Genomic DNA, 24,326 nt, shown 5'->3' on the forward strand with positions numbered 1-24,326 from the left:
GCACACCCCCACTGGGAATGTGCCCGCAACCAAGGTACATGCCCTTGACCAGAATCGAACCTGGGACTTTCAGTCGGCAGGCTGACGCTCTCTATCCACTGAGCCAAACCGGTTTCGGCTCGGTCCGTAGTTATTGGGTCACTTATGTGCCAGGCGCTGGTCGGGGTCTGGGCGGTAAAGCAACGAGGAAGACTCTGGTCCTCTGCTCAGAACAGGCTTAGTGCCAGCAGCATCCATGTCACCTGGGAGCATGTTAGGGATGCGGGGTGTCTCCCCCGCCCCCTCCCCCCGGCTCCCCTCCAGACTCCCTGCATCTGAGCCAGGCCCCAGGCTCTCCGTCCACACGTATAGTTTGAAAAGCTGCGCATGTTAACCCAAACGGCCACAGTGGCTTTCCTCGGGTGGCGGAGGTTTGGGGTAATTTTCACGTTTGCTGCTGTATGTTTCTCTATCGTTTGAATTTTTCACAGTGAGCAATCCCTTGGGTTGACAAAGCAAGGGTGGTAATTATGCACAAGAGCCTAAGGCTCCTGCTTCTGGTTCGCTGGGTCCCCTCGGGCACAGGCTGGCAGCGTCCTGGCGCAGGGCAGGAGTTGGCCAACCGCCGAGGCCCCAGGGAGAGGCCCTGCAGAGGGGTCTGTAGCTGGGGCTGTTGCCACGGCCTGGGGAGGCTGCGGGTCTGGTGAGCTGAGTGCATGGCTGTTTCTGGCTGAGCAGAGAGGCTCTTGTGTTGCAGCCTCTATCCAGCGTTTCTGTGGGATGACCACTTGGGGATGGGGAGTCTGAGGAGCAGCTGTAGGGAGCAGGCCTGCCCTGTGGCACCCGTCACTCGGGGCCAGCGGGCAGCCCCGAGCCCCTCTGAGCAGATCCGTAGCCGCAGGCACGATGCCTGGTGAGGAGCGTTTCTTTCCCGGGCTCAGAAAGGCCTGGGCCTGTCAGTCTCATGATTCCTGTTCTTGAGGCCTCTGCTGGATGTGGTCCCCGATGTGGGCCTGGGCAGGGCGTGGCCCTTCAGCTCCTGGCCTCGAGCACGGTGTAGGCTCAGAGCATGAGAACGGGGTTCTAGAGCAGTCTGACCCTGAATGGCCATGTGGCTCTGGGTAAGTCGCCCGTTGCCTCGTTGGGCCTCCATTTCCCCCATCTGTGGAATGTGGGAATTCGCTTTTGAATGAGCCTCAGAGGACTGCCTGCTGTGCTCCACATGTTGGCATGTAAAGGTCAGGCCTTTGACCTGGGGGCATCGTGCCCTGGCAGCACTGGCATGTCTCCTGGTCCCCCCCCCCCCTAGTTCTGGCATGACCCCCCAAACACCGGTCCCAAGGCCCTGTCCCCCTGCACGGCGGAAGCTAAAGCAGCCCTTCCTGTAGGGCGGGCAGCAGTGATGGTACATGTGTTTGCTTCTGTCCTTGCTGGTCACATAAGAAGTCAGCAACCGCCGAAACCGGTTGGCTCAGTGGATAGAGCGTTGGCCTGCAGACTGAAAGGTCCCAGGTTCGATTCCTGTCAAGAGCATGTACCTTGGTTGCAGGCACATCCCTGGTAGGGGGTGTGCAAGAGGCAGCTGATTCTCTCTCATTGATGTTCCTAACTCTCTATCCCTCTCTCTTCCTCTCTGTAAAAACTCAGTAAAATATATTTTTTTAAAAAGTCAGCAACCGTGTTCATCCTTTGTCCACTCCCGTCTAGTTAAACTTCTTTATTTTTATTTTACTGATCTGTGAAATTCAGAATGGTAACAGCCAGGCTCTGAGGAGGGGAGGACTCGATCAGGCATGAACCAGCCCCGGGAGAGCCCTGTCCCCTGTCTGGCTGGTGAAAGCTGCCGCCTTGAGACGTCCACTGAGCAGCGCCTTGCATAGGGATGGGTGTGAATATACACTCCATGGAATGGAGTAACCCGTTCTGCCTTTGTCAGTGCGATGTCAGACACAGGGTCCTTCTTCTTCCGCCTTCTGCCAGGGCTGCTAAGGTCTGTGCTGAAACCTCCCCTTCGTGGACGTGGGGGCCAGACTTTGTCCCCCGGGCCCCACGGCAGGTCATGCAGGCGGGGAGCAGCCCACAGCTGCTGTCGGTGATGGCTTCCCTCTGAGCCTCCGCCAGGTGCTCGGCTGGCCGCCTGTGATCGCCACGGAGGTGGCCTTTGCAGGCGTTTGGTGGCGCAGATGTAAATCATAACGGGACGGGCTCCCTCCGACAGAGACAGCATCGGAGCATCCCCGCAGAGGCGGGAAGTCTCATGACTGATTCCCGAAGACAGCGCAGGGCCAGGGCCAGAGAGCCGGTTAATTGGATGGTAGCTAATTCATTGACAATTACTCATGTCCTCACTCTCCTTCCTCTCTTTATCTTATGGAGTCTAGTCCTTGGGAGCTGGGCTGAGCCTTAAGAAATCAGGAGGCAGCCGAAACTGGTTTGGCTCAGTGGATAGAGCATTGGCCTGCGGACTCAAGGGTCCCAGGTTTGATTCCAGTCAAGGGCATGTACCTTGGTTTCGGGCATATCCCCGATAGGGAGTGTGCAAGAAGCGGCTGATCAATGTTTCTCTCTCATCTATGTTTCTAACTCTCTATCCCTCTCCCTTCCTCTCTGTAAAAAATCAATAAAATATATATTTTTTTAAAAAGAAAAGAAAAGAAATCAGGAGGTAGATGAGGCAAGAGCAAAGTTTGAGCTTTGACTCTCGTTTATTAGCAGGTTTGAGCCACTTCCCTTCTGGACCTCGGTTTTCTTATCTGTAAAATGGGCTTTTGTGGGGAGACAAGGAGATGATGGCTGTAAAATACGGAGCGCGGTGCTCAGCGCATTCTGAGCATTCTGTAAATGCTACCTATTATCACCCAGACCCATTCTCTCCTTTGACGGGTTCATCTGTGTGTTCAGCAGGTATTTATTAGACATGCAAATGCAGGCACTGTATTGTGACGACTGCAAGTATTCCAGTGAGTGAATGTTCATTGCCAAACAGCCCTACACAAAATCCGTGACATTTTGCTATGAAGAAAGGAAAGCAGAATAAGGGCTAGAGTGACTGTGGGTGGGAGGTGGGGTGTCTCCTGTAGACAGTACAGTGGTTAAAGAGACTTAAATAAACAGGAGTGAGCTGTGCCAACTCCTGGGAGAAAGGCATTCCAGGCAGAGGGAACAGCAGGTGCAAAGGTCCTGAGGTAGGACCTTCCCGTGCCTCATGGGCTCGAGAAGGAAGCCAGGCCTTCCTCCCTCCCTCCCTTTCATATCTATCATCTCTATCTATCATCTATCTATCATCTATCAATCAATCTATCATCTATCCATCTATCTATTCCTTCCTTCCTTCCTTCCTTCCTTCCTTCCTTCCTTCCTTCCTTCCTTCCTTCCTTCCTTCCTTCCTTCCTTCCTTCCTTCCTTTCTTTTTCCCTTCCTTTCTCCCTCCCTTCCTCCCTTCCATATCTGTCATCTATCTATCTATCTATCTATCTATCAATCTATCATCTATCTTTCTCCTTCCCTCCCTTCCTTCTTTCCTCCCTTCCTTCCTTCCTAACTTCGAGTTCATTCTGATGCCTTCAAATGCAGCCCAAAGCCTCAGGGCTCATTTTGGCCTTCCCACGCCTCATTTGTAACATCTCCCTCTGATGGTAGAACACCTTGCTCTTGCTGCATTTGTTCCACCTGGTGCACACAAAAGCTCCTTTCAGAACCGCTCAGCCGAACCCTGTGACAAACAGGTACAACCGGAATGCCTATTTGTGTACAGTTCTTTTTCTTTTAGCCTTAGCGTCCAGTCGGAATAATGATTTCATACTTACTCATTTTAGTTCTTCCTCCCCCTTTCAGTGTGATGTTGCTATTCATCTGTAATATAGTTGGGCATTTGTTGCTGTTTGTATTGCACAGGCGCGCGCGTGTACGCATGCGCGCGCACACACACACACACACACACACACACACACAAATACACACTCACACTCACACACACTAACATTCTCATGGTTGACTTTAATTGTTTGCTTTTGGGGTTTTTGAGATACTGCCATGGTTCCAAGAGTCGGAGTTGTACAGATAGACTCAGGGGAATGGGCAGCCTTCTTGTCCCTGTTAGCTCATTCCATTCCCATCTCCCACCCTTCCCACCCACCCCGTGGGTAACCAGTGTTTTTAGTTTCTGGTTTATCCTTCCTGTGTTTCTTTCTCACAGATGAGGCGGTGCAGATATATTTTCATATAGCCCCTTCTCTTGTTATGCGGAGGGTAGAAGTACTGTAGGTGTTCTTTCACTCGCTGCTTTTGCACTTACTAATACCTCCAGGTGATCACTTCACGTCAGTTCATAGAGAGTTTTCGTAAGGAGCTTTGTTAACTGTGGTAATCAGAAAAGGAGTTATCCAGCAGCCCAGATATCAACTTTAGAATTCTGTAAGATGTTGATTGATGATAAATAGTTTAAGCATTATCATCAATTGAGCATCTATTGTGTGCCATGCTCTGTATTAAGCATTTCACATACATATACATGAAATTTGCACTCGGGGTGGGGAGGGGGTTGGGTCCCTCAGCCTGCCTGCACCCTCTCTGATTGGGATCCCTTGGGGGATGTTCGACTGCCAGTTTAGGCCCAATCCTGCTACCATCCTGCAACCGACAGTTAGACATCTCTCTCTCTCTCAATCTGGGACCACTGGCTCCTAACCGCTCACCTTCCTGCCTGCCTGCCTGATCATCCCTAACTGCTCTCCCCTGCTGGCCTAATCACCCCTAACTTCTCCCCTGACCGCCTGATTGCTTCTAACTGCTCTTCCTTGCCAGCCTGATCACCCCTAACTACTGTCCCTTGCCAGCCTGATCTCCCCTAACTACCTCTGCCTTGGCCCCCACCACCATGGCTTTGTCCGAAAGGATATCCAGAAGACGTCAGTCTAATTAGCATATTATCCTTTTATTAGTATAGATTGCATTGACGCTTTACGAAGTAGGTGTTAGCTGCAGTTTATTGAGGAAACAGAGGCTCGGTGATGTTTGGAAATGTGCCCCAGGCCATTAAAAGTGGAGCCACAACTTGAACTCTGTCCCAAATCTGTGCTTTGTGAAGGGCACGCTAGCACTGACAGAAGCTCCAGGGTAGCACGGAACCATATCCCACCCAGGCCTTCAAACCCTTTGGATGGTGGATCAGATACTGCAAATGGGGGCATGTGGTTGATGGCAGGAACAGGAACAATTTATTGCCCGTTTGTTCCAAAGAAACTGCCCTTCCGTTTAAAGGATCCTGCGTCCTGCCTCCCAGACAGGCGACGAGAGAGATGCTTGCTGGGATCAGCTACCTGGGACGCAGTAATAGATCCCGCCTCACACCTCGTTAGTCGCCGGGCCAAGCAGCCAGCGCCGCTAACGGGAAAGCGCGTTACACGGCGGGGCCGTGTGGCTAGCGGGACACTCCGTCAGGCCCACGTCGCAGCCGCTTCTCTTAACACTGTGTGTGTGCGGCAGAAGTGGGAGAAGAATTTCTTTGAGCAGGAACCTGGCTTCTGTTTGGAGAAGTGACAGCCTCTGTCGGGGTGGGGGTGAGGGGCGGGCAACACGGCGGAGCTGGTTGAGAGCTTGGCTTCTGAGTCCGAGTGCCCGGTCCTCATGCCGGGGGCCAGGGTTTCTAACTGGGTGACCTTGGGCAAGTCACGTCACCTCTCCGAGCACCCCTGGGATATGGGGGTGAGAACCAGACCCATCTTTGTCCTGGGTCCCCGAGACTGCCCCGAGGTCCAGTGAGGTGCTGGGTGGAGTCACAGAGCTCAGCCTGTCATTGGTGACAGCACAGGAGGAAGGTGAATAGAGGGAGGGCCAGAGGAAGCCGAGATTAAACTTCCTCTCCCGGGACATCACTGTAGGATGCACGTAACCCCCCTGCTGGCACGTAACACCTCCCTACCCCCCACCCCCCGGTGGCCACGCGTGTAACCTTTTCTTCTGGGGAATCTCAATAGAAACTCGGTGTCCAGGGCTTTTCCTGGGAGCTGGCCACACAGACACCGTCTCCCAAACTCTCGGAATAAAAGCAGGTGTTCCGTGCACGCTGCGCTGCTGCAGGAATAGCCCGGGCGCAACGAGCCACTCTTGTGAGAGAATGGAGCGAGCCCTGCCAAAACCCGGGTTCCCAGATGCCAGCCAAGCAGGGACCACGCTTGCCAGCTGGCCTTTCCGAGGAGAGCCTGTTGAGTTAACCCCTTCCTCACACCGCCCCCTGGGTGGCTGCTGGGTGGACTAAGAGATGATCCGCGTGGCGCGCTGGCCGCTCCGTCTAGTGTCAGAAGCGCTCCGTGCATGTGGGCGATTACGGGGACAGCCAGGGGGTGGATCTGGAATGGCTCGTTAGCACCTTGAGAACAAGCTCCACCCATCATCCATCTCCTCACCCGGTGCTTCCCGTGGGGCACCGGCTGAGGGAGCCCTGCTGCTGCAGGTGCTGTCGCCTCCCTGGGACTTGGGGAGCCACGGGAGCAGCCGCTCCCTTCCCGGAGGGCGATGCCCATGGGCTTCCAGTCTGGGGGTGTCGGGGTGGGAGGGGGTGGTAAGTGGCTACGGGAGGCTTCCAGGTAAATGCACAGGGTTAGCAGGGTGGGTGTGCCGTGTCGGGAAACGTCACCCCCTGACGTCTCGCTGTGTGTCCTGTGTCCGCCCGCAGCCAAGGCCAAGTCGAGATGCAGCCCGACGTTCTTCCCCTGTGCCAGCGGCATCCACTGCATCATCGGCCGCTTCCGGTGTAACGGGTTCGAGGACTGCCCCGACGGCAGCGACGAAGAGAACTGCAGTAAGTGACCCCGTATTCACTCCGGCCACCCCTCAGCTCTCCCCTTCCCTCCCCGGCCCTGTGCTGGCCGTTCTCAGCCCTGGCTTTCTCCCCCACAGGCCCCTGTGTTCTCTGCTGTGTCCCAGACTCTGTTCTTTACCACTTTTGTCTTGTGTCGGTGCTCAGCTGCCATTCGTTAGGACTCTCCTGAGTGCACCGGGCTGTGGTGAACTTTGTTTTTAGTTCTGACAATAGAGATGCAAATGCCGGTGTCTGATCCCTGTGAACAGGTAAAGCATCCGAGGTGCAGAGAGGGAGGCGAACTCATCCTGGGTCACGCAGCTCCCAAGGAGCTGAGCCAGTTCCAGGCTCATCCAGACTCTCCTCTGAGTGATGCTCCCACTCGACACCCCAGGTCTATGCGCTTGCTTTCCTTCTTATTTTGAATTCTTTAAAAAAAAAAAAAAAGATGTTTCTAGCCTGGCCGGCATGACACCCTGGTTGAGCGTTGACTTAGGAACCAGAAGGTCACAGTTAGATTCCCGGTCAAGGACACATGCCTGGGTTGTGGGCTCAATCCCCAGTAGGCGTGCAGGAGACAGCTGATCAATGATTCTTTCTCATCCTTGATGTTTCTCTCTCTCTCCCTCTTCCTTCCTCTCTGAAATCAATAAAAATATATTTAAAAAATATGTTTCAATATTAATTATACACATATTAGGAGGATATATTTTTGAAAAACATTCAAACAGAAGAGAAAGCTAGAGTTTTTTTTATGTGTGACCATCCTGATTCCTTTTACCTGCTGTATAATATTCCTCTGTGAGGACAGACACCCTGCCCCCCCAAACCCTCCCACCCCACCCCCATCTTGTTTTCTATACCCCCCCCCCCTTGCCTCTGAGCACTCTGTGTTGAGCGTCATACTCCTCAGCCTGGATACGTGCAGCCCCTTCCTTGCAGCATCTCTGTGTCCACAACCACTTCACAGACGGCGGCCGCTGTGACCTTCAAGCATGCCTTCCCCGCCCCGTCCTGTCCCATCTCTCCCAGCAAGCTGCCCTGTGCCTGCTGCTGGCCGTGCGGGTGGCTGCTCACTGATTCTCCTTAGCTTTCCCCTCGAGTGTTTGGACTGCTGGATTCCTGGCCATTGTATTGGCTCAGGACATATTCACCCATTTATTTTCTGTGTCCACATATGTTAGTAACATTTCTTTCTTCTGATCATTAAAAGAATTTACAAAATATAGGAAAGTATAAAGAGGGAAATGAAACTGCCCAAAATGAAACACTATTAGTATTGGGGCTGCTTTATGCCAGTCCTATCTCTCCCCTGCCCCCTCCATATCTCTCTCTCTCTCTCTCTCTCTCTCTCTCTCTCTCTCTCTCTCTCTCTCTCCTCTTACATGTTTAATTGAGATGTCCTCTTTCCTGTGACCATTCTTTCCTGTCATCCATTTTTTCAAAACATAAGTTTCAGCGACTTCAACAACGGGATACATTGATTTTCCCTCACCCCATCGGTTCTGTTTTAAGTCCCTGAAGAGGAGGTGGCTGCCTCCTGGGTTCTTTATGTCTTTCCAGGGAGCTGTCATGGCTCTACCCTCCCAGCGGGACAGAGAGGGCCAATAACTCTCTCCTGTGCCTTCTCCTGGTGCCTTATTTCACCTGCCGGGTCTCCAGTGGCAGAAATACAGTCCAGCCGCTCGATTACCAAATGGTTAGCACAGTGGCCGAAACCCGCCTTCCTGCTGACGGGTGCGTGCAGCCGGCTGGGCAGGGTGCAGTTGGAGCTGGCGTGCCTGGCCTGGTCCGTGTTTACCCTCACGCGGCAGGCAGGATGTGGGTGAGGTGCATGATCTCTCTGCACAGAGGTTCCCTGGTCTCCAGAAACCGTGCTGAGAGCCTGCTCCCGGAGCTGTTGTGAGAATCAGGTGAGGTAATGCCCTGAAAGTGCTTGGTGTAGTGGCTGGCACATGGTAATTGCTTATAGAAACATAGAGTGAGCCCCGCTGGTGTTGCTCAGTGGTTTGAGCGTCCACCCCTGAATCAGGAGATCAGGGCTCAGTTCCCAGTCAGGGTACATGCGTGGATTGCTGGCTAAATCTCCAGCAGTGGGTGTGCAAGAGGAAGCTGATCAATGATTCTCATCATTGAGGATTTTTTCTCTCGTCCTCTCCCTTTTTGAAATCAATAAAAAATATATTAACAAAACAAAACAAAAAAAACAAAACAAAACAAAACAAAACAGAAAACCCCCTAAAAATGTATAATGACTTAAAACTGTGAGAGGTTAAGGGGAAGACCATAACTGCTAGGATTTCATTTTTGTCTTCGGATGTCCAAGGACATTTTTTTTTTCTTAAACACTGTAAACATTTTTATATTTAGAATTAGCCAGCTGGGCTCCGTTTAGATCATGCCAGTTATGTTAGCAACATGCAAAGCGTCCTAGTGGGGGGCTGGTGGAACATATGCCTTCTGCTCTCCATCAGGCCTGATCGGAGTGTTGACTGTGGCCACCTCAGTGTCACAGGGCTTCCTCACTGCCTGTTGGATCAGTGCTCCTTGGCCTTGACTTCCACAGGGAACACAGTGTATTGCTGTCTTCTCCCTTCTCCCCAGTGGGCTCGGTGGTCAGGGGGACGTTGATGCTGGCACAGTGGGCAGGCTTGTTTTCTCCTGGGAATGCTCTTCTGAGGATGTTTGGGCGCAGTGTCTTGGGCCACCAGAGGTGGGTGATGGGCGAGTCTCCTTGGGTTCTTTTGTGGCTGTGGATGCCTCTCAGCGCTGCTTCCGCTGCCTTCAAAAGCTTTTGCTTCGGCTTTGGGAAAGGCAGGGGCTTCCTTCTTCAATTTCAGCTCCGTCTTCATGAAAACGACGTACTTCTGTTGTAGTTCATTTAGGACAGTGGCCAGCAAATCGCAGCGCATGAGCCACATGTGGTTCTTTGGCCCCCCGAGTGTTCTAACGCCACTTCTTCAACATAGACTCGCCCAGGCCGAAAACCCACTTCTGCACATGGGCTACGAAGTTTCAATCGCACTGTACGTGCGTGCCTGCACGTGGTATTTTGTGGGAGAGCCACACTCGGGAGGTCAAAGAGCCGCAGTTTACCGACCACTGATTTAGTGTGTCTGAGCTTGATCTCTGCTTCCTGCTGGGGGGATCTTAGAATCTAAGGGGAGAATTACAGGTATGTTACATCTATGTTACAGGGTGTCCCAAAAAACTGTACACACACCTTAACAGCCGAGAGCTCCATTTTAAAAACAGAATGTCTTTTAATTAAAACTGCCTTTATAATTCTTCCAAGTGTGTGTACACATTGGGGAGACACTCTGTGTATTCATGGGTCTACCTTAGAGAGTAATCCAAGGGCAATAAAAAGCAAGTGGGACACATTATAGGAGGTACATGCTAAGTGACGGCCATGCTACACGCTCCCTGCTGCGGTTAAAGATCCCGTGTGACTTAACTATGTGGATATTGGTCTTTAATTATCTAAGTGGGTGAATTGTATCCATTTCAGAGTAAGCCAGCATTCTCCTTTGGCTCACCTACCATTTAAAAACACAGGTTCTCGCTCACTTGCTGGAAAACTGGGGGACATGAGGAAAGAGTCAAGCACTTACCCTCCCTTCCCTTTATGATGTGTACATCTGAGTAATTAAATACCTGGCTTGGAAAGTTTTCTTTTCATTGAAGAGTAACAACTGTCATAGAAGCATGAGTGAATTAGGGTCTCTCGGTTTTGCAATCGCTAATTAAGAAAGGGGTCACCGATGGCGGTGAAACCGTGAGGTGAAAAATTGATGCAGGGCTTTACACAATCGATGGACGAGGCTGGAAACCTCTGAGACCGGCAGTCAGCCACCCCTAGACAGCTGCGGATCAATGTGGTACCACTTCAGGTGGAATGGAGACCCCATCACTCTATAGATCCACCCATCAGCCATGTTCAACCTTTTTCATCTCACGGCACACAAAGTAATTGCTAAAATTCCATGGCACACCAAAAACTAGATGATATTTTTTGCCAGTCTGACAGAAAAAGAAAGGAAGGAAGGAAGGAAGGGAGGGAGGGAGGGAGGAAGGGAGGGAGGGAGGGAGGGAGGGAGGGAGGGAGGGAGGGAGGGAAAGAAAGAAAAGAAAGAAAGAAAGGAAAAGAAAGAAAGAAAAGAAAGAAAGAGCGAGCTATAATTTTGTGTCTATGGCTATGGTTGTGTTGGCTGTTGTCATTTTTCTATTTGACAGTCTCAGGGGGAAAAGGTCAATGCCCTTCACTGATTAGTCAGGGATTTGCATGTTTTAAAAATTCTTGCGGCACACGGGTTGAAAATGACTGCTTTTTGTAATAGTTGTCTTTAGTGCATCTATATACATTAAAAAATCCTCAAAGACTGCTTTTTGATGTTTGCTTAGAACGTTCAAATACATTTTAAAGTGCTCCAGAGGGTGGGGGTGGTGGTGGTGGTGGTGGGAGACAGGGCAAGAATAGTTACCCAGATAGCTACTACTTTGTTTGCTGCTCCTTCATTCCTGATGTTGCTGGTATCATTTCCTTCGTGTCTGGAGAACTTCCCGCAGCGGTTCTTTTAAAGCAGGTCTGCAGGCACCGGGTTCTCCTCATTTTCCTTCATCTGCGAATGTCTTTATTTCACCGTCACTCCTCGAGGATATTTTTACTGCCTATAGAATTCTGGGTGACAGTTCATTTCTTTTCTTTAAGCATTTTGAAAATGCTGTGCCACTTCCTCTGGCATCTACGGTTTCCAGGGAGAGAAGTTTGTACAGTCATTTATCAGATAGTTTCTCCGTAGAGAATATATCATTTTTTTCTTCAGCTGCTTTGAAGGTCTTTTTTCTTTAGTTCCAGCAGTTAGATTATAGCGTGTCTGGGTATGTGGATTCCTTTTGAGTTCATCTCTGGAGAGTTCTATTTGAATTGGAAGGTTTTTGTCTTTTTCCATACTCAGTACATTTTAGGCTATTATATCTTCAAATATTTTTTTTTTAATTGCTTCATCTTTTCTCCTTCTCTTGTGGGATTCTGGCAACACAACTTGAGTCCTTTTGTTAACTGTCCCCACAGGCCCCTGAGGCTCTGCTCATTTTTTAAATCAGTGCTTTTGTCTTTTTATTGTTTGGATTGGATAATTCCCATCTTTTGTCAACTTTACTTTTTGCTTTCAAGCCCATCTAGTGTGGTTCTTTATTATCTTGGCTCCTATATTTTGTTCTAAAATTTCCTCTTGGTTCTTCTTTCCAGCTTCTGCCTTTTGCCGAGACTTGCTATGGTCCATTTGTTTCAAGAGTGTTTGTGATTGCTTGTTTGAGTATTTGTAAAATAGCTGCTTTGAAGTCTTCATCGCATAACTTCAACGTCTGTCTGATCTTGGTGGTGTTATCTGTTGAGTATCCTTTGCCACCAAGGAATCATGCTTGTGAGTGGGGCGGATGACTCGCAGAGAAGTTGGGGCCAGGAGCCCTCAGTCCTGGACCAGAGGACGTCTTGAGGCAGCTCTGTTTCCCCCAGTTGCCTGGTTTCCAGGGAGATGGAGCTGGGAGGACAAGAGCCCCCCTGAGGCTGGGATGCAGGTAGAGGAAGTGAGGGCTAACCACTATGGGATGGGGAACAGATGGGAAGCATGAGGCCTGGTGACAAGAGCTCTCTCATTGGTGAATGTTGTCAAGAAGCCTTTGCGGTGGAAGAGGGACCGACTTCATAGATTCTAAGTGAATTAAAGGCGATGACATTCCCTGGAGCCAGATTGCTTCACTTCCTGCCCTGAAGCTAGCCAGTTGGTTTTGGGCGATGGCAGTAGGCCCTTGGCCCTTCAGATGTGGTGGAAGTAAATGCCACCAATTCAATTAACTACCGAGCCAACCGTAACTCATAACTCGGCCCACCCACCTGCCCCCTGTAGGGAGGCAAGTTCTCTCTGCAGAGCGCAGTCCCAGGAAACCATCCCCCGTTTGTTGTGGTCATAACAGAGGAGCTTGTAAGTCCGCAGCTGAGTTTTTGAAATGGACTCTGCAGACGGTTTTCCTCCTTGCCATTGAAATAAATACTGTAAAACACATTGTTCCGCTCCCTGGTGAGCTGAGAAAAAACAGTACATTTTTCAGTGGCTGCTACACTTTAGCAAGGACAAAGAAAACTCAGATTACAGAAGCTGCGGAGACATAACATCCTCAAGTTCAAAGTGCTTCCTGGCCAGTTTATGAGCAGGCTGCTGAGCCATTACTATTTCAGGTTCCAAGAGACTACAGGGCCCTCTGGCCTTGACCCCTGCCCGCCATGAGCCTGGATCCTGCACTGCAGTCCCATACACACACGGGGCCTGGAAGCCGGGCAAAGTCTGGTCCACAGCTGCAGAGGCCCTGGAAGCAGTGCCTGGGACTTGAGCAATCTCGGGGTGTCGGGGAGTTAGGCCGCCCCCGGTCAGTGAGTCGGCCTAGGAACTGACCATGTATGCTTTGGAGGTTTGGAGGACCAGTGCTGACAGGGATTTCTCTGAGATGGGTTGCACCCATGCTTAGCTGGTGAAAGCGGGGGGCTTTTTTTAGGGGCATTCATTTTTAGACTGGGCTGTGATCCAGGGCTGCCTTTGGCTCCTTTTACAACATTCTGGTTTCTTCCGAAGCTATCTTAGGCTGCTCTGTTTGTGGCATTCTTAAGTGGTTGTTTTTATAGCTTTTTTAGTTTTCCTTCTAATTTGCTGTGTCCCTGGGAACCGGAACACACACCTCATTCGAATTTGCATAAACAGAATCGGCAGACCCTGAAGGAGGGGAGGCCCAGGGCCCTTCCCCGGAGCTCCCAGGAGGGCATGGACCATGTCTGTTCCGACGGTTCCCAGGCCTTTTTCCTGGCCTTCTGCAGGGTGGGGGAGCGTTCCCCCAGCACCCTCACCTGTTTTCTCTGCCTGCATTGGGGGACAAGGGCGGGGTGATGTTTCATAAAGATTGCCTTTGGCAAGGAGGAGTCCAGGTGTAATGGTTTTCAAGCGCATCAACTAGGCAACTGGGTACCTAAGTGTGAAATACACCAAAAACAGGTGTTTGTGAGCCCAAGAGGATCATGGGGTTGGGGGGGAGGAAAGGGAACAATCACTAAAACATGTCTGCCAGACTAGACTCTTAAAACTTTTCAGTGAAGTCTTCCAAACGTAGTGAAAAGGAAAAAGGAAAATTGAAAGGATGTCTGTGTTCCCAGTACCCCACCCCCTTTAGTAATGATAATGACCTATAGTTACTATTCTGTTGTCATAGCTACATTAACTATAGTTAACAACACTATATCGTATTATTAATGCTGCATTACATTATGATACCATATATACAACTATATTAACTACAGTTAATCATATCGCATTGTCTATTTTTTTATTTTTTAAACATATTTTATTGATTTTTCACAGAGAGGAGGGGAGAGGGATAGAGAGCTAGAAACATTGATGTGATACATCGACCAGCTGCCTCCTGCACATCCCCCATCGGGGATGTGCCTGCAACCAATGTACATGCCCTTGACCATAATCGAACCTGAGACCCTTCAGTCCACAGGCCGACACTCTATCCACTGAGCCAAACCTGTTTTGGCTGCATTGTCTATTTAAAAGTTGCCAGGAGTATATAGATCTGAAAAGGCCTCATCACAAAAAAATTTTTGTAACACTGACACAAAAATTTAATCATGGATGGTGATGGATGTTAATTAGACTTATTGAGGCTATCTGTTTGCAATATATACAAATACCAAATCATTCTGTTATACACTGAAACTAACATAATATTCTTTGTCAATTATATCTCAATTAAAAAATCATATTTCCATACTGCTTTTTTTTTTTTTTTGCCTCAGAGTATAAAATAATAAGATGCTATCATGTATCATTACAAGCCTGCAGTGTTTCCCTCTCAGATCCTACCCTTCTCTCCTGGGGCACCCACCATCCTGACTGAATTTATAGCCTTGTTTCTTTCACTGCAAGTTTTTATTCTTTCAGTACATGTTTTTGTGTCCATTGACCATAAGAAGCATTCTTTTGCATGGGTACCCTCACGCAGGTAGCACAGTATTATACATATTCTTCCCTAACTTGCTTTTCTCCCTCACTATTATATTTATGAAAATTGGGCTTCTTGTCTCCGGTTCATTCATTTTTCACTACCGTTGAGCAGGGGTTGGCGAGCAATGGCCCCTGGACCAAATTTGGCCTCCTACCTGCTTTTGTAAATAAAGCTTTATTGGAACCCAGCCACGTCCTTTGTTTACGAATCTTCTGTCGCTGCCTTTGCACTACCGTGGGAAAGTGGAGTAGGTAAGACAAGCATCGAAGGGTTAGCAAAACCTCAAATATTTGCTGTCTGGTCCTTTATAGAAAATGTGAGTCCAGCCCTGCCGGTGGACTTCTGATGCAGCAATCTAGCACATTGTAGCTGTTCTTCTATGGGTGACATTTGGGCCATTTTAAAATTTTTAATATTTTACACACAGTGCTCGGTAGCACTTTCTCTTTTCCGCAAAATCTCCATAGAGCGGCTAGCTGGATGCTCATCTGCACCTTAAATTGGACTGAATGTCACTAAGCTGGCCTCCGAGGCGGACCCGCCAATTTGCACTCCCACCTGCTGTCTGTGAGACTTCCTCTCCCCGCACATCCTGCCAGCAGCCTGGCGTTCTCAGACCTTAAGCCGGGCTCCTGGTGCGGTTCACATGGACCTTCATTACAGGTCAGCGTGCTTTCAGGTCGCTGTTGACCATTGTCCTTGTGGGAGTTGCCTGCTCATCATATCCTCTGCCATCTCCCTACTGAGTTGCCTTTTTGCTTTGGAGTGACGGGAGTTTATGTATTCTGGCTTCTGATCCTTTCGGTTACATGTGTTAATACCCGCCAGTGACTGGGCCTTCGGTCTGGATTCTTTACCAGAGCTGTGTTTTATGGTCTGGTCAGCCTTAGTTCATCTTGAAGATATGAGCCATCTTAATAGACACATGCACACATATGTACACATGTTAGTAGCATGTGCCTATGCACACACACACACACACACACGGCTTCTTTTTCTTAGGAAGGCTTGCACCATCTACCTTTGTGAGAGTCCGAGGGTGAAGAAAAGGAAGTGGTCGCCAGCAGTGGCAGTGAGGTTGATAGAAAACAGAGTCACAGAGGCTTGCAATCAGCCGGTCTTGGAGCAATTCGAGTGGCCTCCCAAGGCTGCTCTTTAGAGCCGATGGTTGCCCTGGCTGTGGCTGTGCAGACGTGACGCGAAAGGTCCCAGGGAAGCTGAAGGCCACCGTGGTGGGGCAGGGAGGGTTTGGAGGGCTGCCTTGGACAGAAACCGGATGTGATTTGAGGTTTTGGGTTTCTCCGTTTTGATTTTGGCTGGAGTCAGACCTTGGTCTCAGCCCCATCACGTTGAACCATTCTGTGGGCCACAGCGATGTAGAGACTTACAATTCCCGTTTCCAGGCCAGAGTGGTTTTGTTGGGCACTGCACTGGACCGTCCTCTTCAGAACTGAGAGCCCTGGCTTCCCCTCCCCCTCCCAGACCTTGGACCTTTCACTTCAAACTTTCCCAGTTGAATCAAGAAGAACCCTGCGGCTTTTCGGGTGTGTGGACCCCGTGAATTCACAGTCCCTGCAGCCATGATCTCCGCCTGCCTTACTATGGCTCAGTGAGGTGCACAGGAAGACAGATGAGAGCTGTTGTCTTGCTGTTGCCCCAGGAGACCCAGTTCTCCTTGACCCCATCGCACTCTCCTGCCTGGGCTGGCCTCCCACTCTGGCGCTCTTCCCACTCGTGTCATCCAGGTGTGGGCTCAGTGCATCCCCATGTTCCAGGATGAGCCCCCTTCATCTTCACCAATTTGCTCCTTCAGAGAGCGCCACCTCCGGGCAGCCCTAGGGGACTGTTCCCCGTGCTGTGCCAGGTGCCAGACCGCCCTGCATGCTTCCTCACCTGTCCTCTCGGGTGATGCTCACATTAGTGCCGTCCGCAGCCTGGCCAGCTTCTTGGGCCTGTGACCAGCACGTCCTACAGGGCCTGTGCTTACCTTAGAAGGAAGGGAACCACCACGCTTGCTTTTACGCCCTGCACTTGCCTTCTTTTCTTTTTTTAAAATATATTTTATTGATATTTTCCAGTGAGGAAGGGAGAGGGACAGAGAGCTAGAAACATCGATGAGAGAGAAACATCGACCAGTTGCCTCCTGCACACCCCTTACCGGGGATGTGCCCGCAACCAAGGTACATGCCCTTGACCGGAATTGAACCTGGGACCTGTCAGTCTGCAGACCGACGCTCTATCCACTGAGCCAAACCGGTTCCGGCTGCATTTGCCTTCTTGAATTTTAATAGGATTTTCCAACAGTTGGCCTATGTTTGCCAGCTCGCACTGAGCCCTGAAAATCAGGTGGCCGGTCCTGCCCAGAGACCGAGGCTCTGAGGCTTGAGAGGGGATGTTATTTGCCCGAGATTGCACAGCTAGTGCCTGTCAGGGCTGGGATCCGAGGGCTTTCTCCTTTGCTACTTCACTGATTTAAAACAGAGCTCCGAAGAGCCTTGTGGGAGCTGCCCCACCAGGAATGAGGCCGATTGTGCTGTAGAAACACTGGTTTTTCTATAGAGATTTGCTTACGTTGTTGTTAAATAGTTTTGTGGTGACCCCCACACCGGCCAGTTGCCAACCCCCGGGAGCCAAACAGGCCAACCAGTTAGGTCAATGGGCTCCTTAGACTGCAGAGAAGGGAGAGAGACCACTGGATGAAGGGAACTATAATGATGCACAAAAAATTAAGGTGCTGGCCCACGGTTAGGGAGCCGGGAGGGTCCGGCTTAGCTCCTGGACCAGTTCCTGGCATCCCTCCCTGGGTAGCAGGGGTTCCTGGGTCCCCGCCTCAGCTCCTCCTGGCTTTGCTGTCCTGTGTGTCTCATGCTCCAGTGCCTGGAGTTCTTTATGTATTCTGGCTTCTGATCCTTTCGGTTACATGTGTTCATACCCGCCAGTGACTGGGTCTTCGGTCTGGGTTCTTTTAACAGAGCTGTGTCTTACGCAGTCTGGTCAGCCTTAGTTCGTCTTGAAGATATGAGCCATCTTCATAGACACATGCACACATAGAAACACATGCTTGTAGCATGTGCATTCCACTCGCAACTCTACCAGGACTTTGTCCCATCTGGCCCAGGCCCCCTGCTGGGCTGCCTACAGGTTGACCCGGGGGCCAGGCAGTGCCCTCTGGCTGTGTTGATATGGTCACAGGGCACCGGGCCGGTGTTGGCATGGTTACAGGGCACCAGCCTGGTGGCTTGGGCGAAGTTGCTTTTGGAACGGGGTGGAGGGAGTCCTGCCCAGGTCACTGTTTGGCCAGGCTCCCAGGACCGGCTCTGATCGAGTCGGCTGTCTTCGGAGGTGAGCTCACCGCCTCCAGAGCAGGACACCCTGCTGGCGGGAGAATGTTTGGGGGTGCCCCGAGACTGGCTGGCTCCCTGGTGACAGGCTCTCTCTTCCCTTCACAGCAGCAAACCCTCTGCTCTGCTCCACCGCCCGCTACCACTGTAAGAACGGGCTCTGCATCGACAAGAGCTTCATCTGCGACGGCCAGAACAACTGCCAGGACAACAGCGACGAGGAAAGCTGCGAGAGCTCGCAAGGTAGGGGCCGCCCGGCGCTCACCAAGCATCGCAGATCTCAGCCCCACCCACGGGCACCCAGGGAGGGAGGACAGACACCCGGGCCCACCTCCACACGTGCGCACTGTGTTCATGCTTGCACTTGACCCCACAGCCCTTACAGACATGGTGCCAACTACAAGCACCGTCCCTTTTGTTCTTCTCATGTTAAGTAGCATATGGGATGCCCTGCCCGCCTCTGCTGTGGCTTTCTGAGTCGCTGCATCATTCGGGGCCCTCAAGGCTGTTGGGTTTCTCATGCGAGATGAGTTCTGCGGGGTGGGCCATGGGTGTGGTGTGTTGGGAATCATTTTTTGGCTTCACCCGGCGGCTCGCATTGTCTGCACACGTCAGTTTTCCTGGGATACCCCAGGCGGTTTTCTCCGTTTTTTGCTAATTTTGCAGGCCCAGAACGATGGCTTCCCACATGCTTTCATCTGCGTTTCTCGGATGATGAGCAAAGCGGACATTTTCCGTGTGTGTGTGTGTGTGTGTGTGTGTGTGTGTGTTTCCTGTTTTCTCTGTGTGGGTCGCCTGCTCCTCTCTGGGCTCTCAGCCTCAGAGCTGTTTTCTGGAAGCCAGGATATGCCATTTGGGGCAGAAAGATGAGCATTTTAGAGAACACAGGAGGTAACCTGACCGGGTACCTTTCTTAACTCATTGACTGTTTTCCTGTAAACATGTAGTTTCTTCAGTGGTGAGGCCAAAATACAAAGACGTAAGAATGTACGTCCATTTTAAGGCAACCTAAGAAGTATATATTTTGGGTATAAACTAGTACCCCCTGAATGTGAGCTTTACCTTTTTATTTTTAATTGATGTTATATTACTGTGATTCACCCCTATTATAGTTTACTGGTAGAGTTCACTTTCTTGACTGTGATTCAGTATTCCACTGTGGGAATGTACCACAGTTGATAGACGTGATAAAACTGCAAAAAGAAAGGCCAGGGAAAGATGTGACTGGCCAGCTCCTGTCAGGAGGTGGGTTGGATGGGTGGGTTGGGCTCCATGAAGTCAGATGCAGATTCTTTTCAAGGTCCTGGCTTTTGTTTAAGTTGGTGCTTGTCATGTTATTAAAAATGAATGTGTGGGTCATTCATAGACCACTGGTGACGGTGGGTCACAAACCAGAGATGGTGTTCCACCCGAATCTGTACGCTCGAGGTCCAGAGACAACGACAGGCAAAATGTGCATCCACATAGCCTCGGCCGAAATGTGTGCAGAAAGCAGCTCTAGAGCTCATTCTTTTTTCTTTCTTTCTTTCTTTCTTTTTTTTTTTTTTTTTTTTTTTTTTTTTTTTTTTTTAATAATTGTGGCAAAATACACATAACATAAAACATACCACCTTAACCATTTTGGAGTGTACAGTTCAGTTGTGTTAAAGTACATTCACATCGTTGCACCCCTGTGTCTCCAGATCTGTTCCATCTCCCACAACTGGAACTCTGTACCCATTCAAAAAGGCCCCAGTCCCTCCTCCTGCCCCCAGCCCCTGACCCCCTCCATTCTCCGTTCTGCCTCTGTGAATGTGACTTCTCTAGGTATCTCATATAAGTGGAATCGCTCAGGATTTGTCTTTTGCTGACTGGCTTACTTGTTACTTAGTGTAATGCCTTCAAGGTTTCATCCGGGCTGTGGCAGGTGTCAGAACTTCCTTCCTTGTTAATTAAGGCGGCACGGAACTCCATTGTATGCCCGCACCACGTTCTACTTGCCCACTCACCTGCTGATGAGCATTTATGTTGCTTCTACATTTTGGCTACTGTAAGCAGTGCTGCTGTGAACACAGCTGTACAAACTGTGCCTTGCTTTTTAACAAAGATGACAGCATCAAAGCGGGTGGTATGTCGGTTCCAAGATTAGATTACACAGACTGGCATCTGCGCTCGTGCTCTCTCTCTCTCTCTCTCTCTCTCTCTCCCTCTCTCTCTCTCTCTCAGCTGCCATGTTTTCACCAGCCCCATGGATAGTCCCTGACCAATAGCCAGCAAAGAGCTGAAGCCTCCCAGTAGCCACATGGTGAGCTTGGAAATGGCTCCTCCTCTGGGGAAACCTCCAGCTATCCAAGGCCCAGCAGACACCTTGACCTTGGCCTCATAAGAGGTCTTGAGCCAGAGCTAAGCTGCTCCTGGATTTTGACTCAGAGAACCTGGGCGATGAAAAATGTTTAGTTTAGTTTGGGGTTGACTTGTCATGCATTGGTGATAGATCACTAATACACTGAACACCTCTCCCCCGGGCCCCAGTCTGACTGTCCTATCCCAGAGCGCCGTGGAGACGCAGGGAATGACGAGGCATCACCTCTGTGAGGAGGTCAGCTAGGGAGTTATAGGGACCGGCCAGACTGAGCACTGACCGAATGGCAGGCACCAGTCCCGGTATTTTACCGGCATCATCCCTCAGTCCTCAGAGTCCCCGAAGAGGGGCCATCTCACAGAACATGAGCCCGTTTTCTAGATGGAGAACCCGAGAAACAGCGATATGTCCACAGCTGTGCCATGTCCACAGCGAGGGGTGGTGAAGCCAGGACGGGAACTCGGGCCGCTCAGTGTGCAAAGCAATGCTCTCCGTGGCCCTCCGTGGCCCCCATCGCTCCGATACTGCCGTCTGGTCATCACGGCGTTGAGCCCGGAACACCAGGCCCAGCTCTGGGTCCCGTGACCCGCAGGGGCGGTGGGTTTGAAGATGGGCACGTGGTCCCACTCTGTGTACCCAGGTTGTTCTCTCGAGAGGAAAGACCGATGCTGCCTGCTGCCTGCCTACAGGGGAGGGACGTTGGGCGTTCTCCCTCCCACAGAGGCACCTGGCGGGGGGGACTGCGTGTCTTGGCTGCGGGTTGCAGAGCCTTTATCTGGCCTGCTGCATTTTGGTGATAACGCCTCAGGAGCCTTTGGAAAGCCGCTGAGGGGCTTGGCATCTCATCAAATGCTAACAGTGCCAGCGTGTGCTGTTTCTTCTGCAAAAGTGTGTGTGTGTATGTGAGAGAAAGAGAGAGAGAGAGAGAATAAGAGACAGCTCTGTGCCTTTGGAGAAGGGAAGCGTGGCTCCCCTGGGGTGGGCAGTGAGAGTAAGCTGGGAGGAGCCGGGGAGATCAGTAGTGGCCGGTGGATGGGGGCCCAGGAAGCCACAGTAAGGATTTTGAACTTGGTCCTATGGGCAGTGGAAAGCCACCAGGAGACACATAGAGGTGAAAGCCGCAGGGTGGACAGGGCCATGGCTTCAGGGAGTATTTGAGGCTTGGATCGTGAGATTTGGTGACAAAATGGGTAAGGGTTGCAGGGGGTCAGAATAGCTATGGCAGCGTGCATGGCACGGGGATGCTGATCCTAGGGGCTGGGAGGCTGCCCTCCGACGGGCCGGCTGTGCGTGCTCCCTGTTCCCGGCTCCCCCAGGCGAGCTGGTGAGAGTGAAGGAGGGATGCTTTCGGAAGACACCTTTGCTTCCTGTAGCAAGATACACCCACTCGCAGCCCAAGCTCATTTCTAGAGAAATCATGGTGAGCAGTCAGATAGGAAAAATGCTAATTTTTAGTTTTTAAGTATGAATGGGAAAGATGATAGACAGATAGATAGATAGATTTGAAAGTAGTTGCATTTTAGGAAGCTTTTTTTTTTTTCTGCAAGGGCCAGTTGGATATTTATAACCTCGTTCATGGGCCAGTCATTTAAATTAACTCACTCCTCATGCCTTGGTAGGGCCAGACCAAATGATTGCTCGGCCTTATATGGCCCTCAGACCAGAGGTTCCCCATCCCTGCTTTAGGTGATCCCACCCAAAATGTCACAGCGTAGAATTGGTTGGGTGGTCAGTCTTTTTTTTTTTTTTTTTTAATTGAATTTTTACAGAGAGGAAGGGAGAGGGATAGACAGCTAGAAATATGGATGAGAGAGAAACATTGACCAGCTGCCTCCTGCACACCCCCCACCGGGGATGTACCCACAACCAATGTACATGCCCTTGACCGGAATTGAACCTGGGACCTTTCAGTTCTCAGGCCGACGCTCTATCCACTGAGCAAACCGGTTTCGGTAGGTGGTCGGTCTTTATCCCGACATTCCTGGCCGCTATGTGATGTCAGGAGAGGCCCGGGGGAAAAATCACCACCTCAAAATCATTTATTTGCCTCCACTCAGAAGGAGACTGCTGGAGGAATGGGAAGCCTTTCTCCACTTTAACTCCAGCATGTGGAGGCCCAGCTGAGCTGGAAAAATTGTTAGAAGAAGCAGGAGGAGGTTGGAGGGGTTGGTTGCTGCCTTCCAATACCTGGGGGTGTCTCCTTAGCGATTGGGTGTTTGCATCACCAGATCGTGCTTACCGTTAGCCACGGCAACAGGAATTGCAGGAATCCTAACGTGCCACTTATCCGAAGACAGGCAGGATTCTCCCCAGGACGGTCACTGCTTCCTGATCTCGTAGCCAGCGTGCTAATCTCAGAGCTCTTTGTTTCGTCTCCCCTATTCCTTGTGCCTGTCGCCCCTCTCTGCCATCTCTTGGCCTCCAGCTTTAACTACTCCTCCCTCCCCTGGGCATGTGGTAGAGTCCGGCCTGGACACCAGCAGAGTGTGCCTCCTCTGGAGGCGACCGACCATGTTTCAGGGCCGTGGGACCGAGTGTGGGCTTTGCCGTCTGCCTGCTCTGCCGGTTCTTAAGCCACGAGACTGCTGGGCTGGGCTTACGTGGGGGCCTTTATCCTTCCACTTCGTGGACAGCCAATGGCCCTCAGATCCCTACCCTGCCCCCGACTCATTTCTTCTCTTGACTCTTCTTCATATTCATTCAAACTCCAGTTATTTGCGCAGCCCCTGCTATGGCCCGGCCCCACCCAGGTTCTGGAAGAAATACAGTACAAACTCAGGTCCAAGGGGCTCCCTGTCTGCAAGGGAAGAACACATTGCCCTACAGACAATGACCCTAACGCATGGTACATGCTATGGTGGAGCCAGCAGCAGGCTGTGGGAGATGTAGGACGTGAGGGGCAGCCAGGAACTGCGTTTTCTTAGGGGAATATGGCAGAAGCCTCAGAGAAATGAAATCTCTGCCCAGTCTTTAAGGACAAACAAAAACGGACCCGTAGGCAAGCCTGAGGCTGGGTATGGAGCCAGAGGAAGTGGCATATTCAAAGACAGGGATTCCTTATGGCTAGAGGGGGGCAAAGGGCGTGCAGGGACATGGAGCTGCCAGGGTGGGTGAGGCCGGCTGTGGAGGCCCCCTCCCCTCCCCGCCCTGCCTGGTTCGGTGGGAAGGTGAAGCCAGAGGAGGAGTGAGATGCCGGAAGGGAATTCACAGCCGGGGCTGGCTGTCCTTGCACACCGTGAGGATCTGGTTCTCCGTGGTCTTACCGGGCTCTGCTCTCCCACGGGGAGGGGGAATCTCAGTGAGACTTGGGGACACCACGCAGGGGGCTGGGGTACAATGGGTGCTGTGGGTTCTCCAGGATCAGCATTGTGGGGGAGGGGGGATGACGGTGGGCCAGACATTCCCACCCTCCCACCCTTGACTGGAGTGGCTTGAAAAATCCTTCTTGGGTTATGCAAGCCAGTAATGACCCTTCTTTTTTTGGCTCCAGTCTGGCTCCCTGGGAGCTCTGTGGCCTGGGAAAAATGGTCATGTGCTCTGATGGTGCAAATATCTTACCAGCCCTTCCCCCCTCACCACCACCCCCCACCCCCCAAGCTCCCGCCGCCCCCAGGCACCTATTTTTCATTCCCTCCTTGTTTCTCTCTGGCAATGCAGCAGGTTATCCGTGGTTACCCTTTGGCTCTGGAACGCCACGGGTTGCCGCGTCCTGCGTCCTCCTCTATGAGTTCTCTCCCCGGAGGCCTCGCGCCCTCGGTGAAGTGTGCGTGGCTCCAGCTGGCATCGGCGGGTCAGCTTTTGCTGACTG

The 24,326-nt window shown here is 51.2% G+C and overlaps 1 protein-coding gene across 2 annotated transcripts in view; it reads left to right on the top strand.

Moving 5' to 3' along the window:
• The window catches only part of LDLRAD3 (low density lipoprotein receptor class A domain containing 3), a 171,772-nt gene that overhangs the window by 92,380 nt on the left and 55,066 nt on the right, over positions 1–24,326 (top strand). Inside the window, exons 3-4 of one of the 2 annotated variants that reach the window (XM_045577601.1) lie at positions 6,653–6,778; positions 18,289–18,420. In XM_045577601.1, the coding sequence (XP_045433557.1) occupies positions 6,653–6,778; positions 18,289–18,420 (258 nt within the window). Of the gene's footprint in view, positions 1–6,652; positions 6,779–18,285; positions 18,421–24,326 lie in introns of both variants that reach the window. The other variant, XM_036427259.2, reaches the window with a different exon arrangement.

Source organism: Pipistrellus kuhlii, unplaced genomic scaffold (genome assembly GCF_014108245.1).
Source record: "Pipistrellus kuhlii isolate mPipKuh1 unplaced genomic scaffold, mPipKuh1.p scaffold_m20_p_9, whole genome shotgun sequence".
NCBI classification, from domain to species: Eukaryota; Metazoa; Chordata; class Mammalia; order Chiroptera; family Vespertilionidae; genus Pipistrellus; species Pipistrellus kuhlii.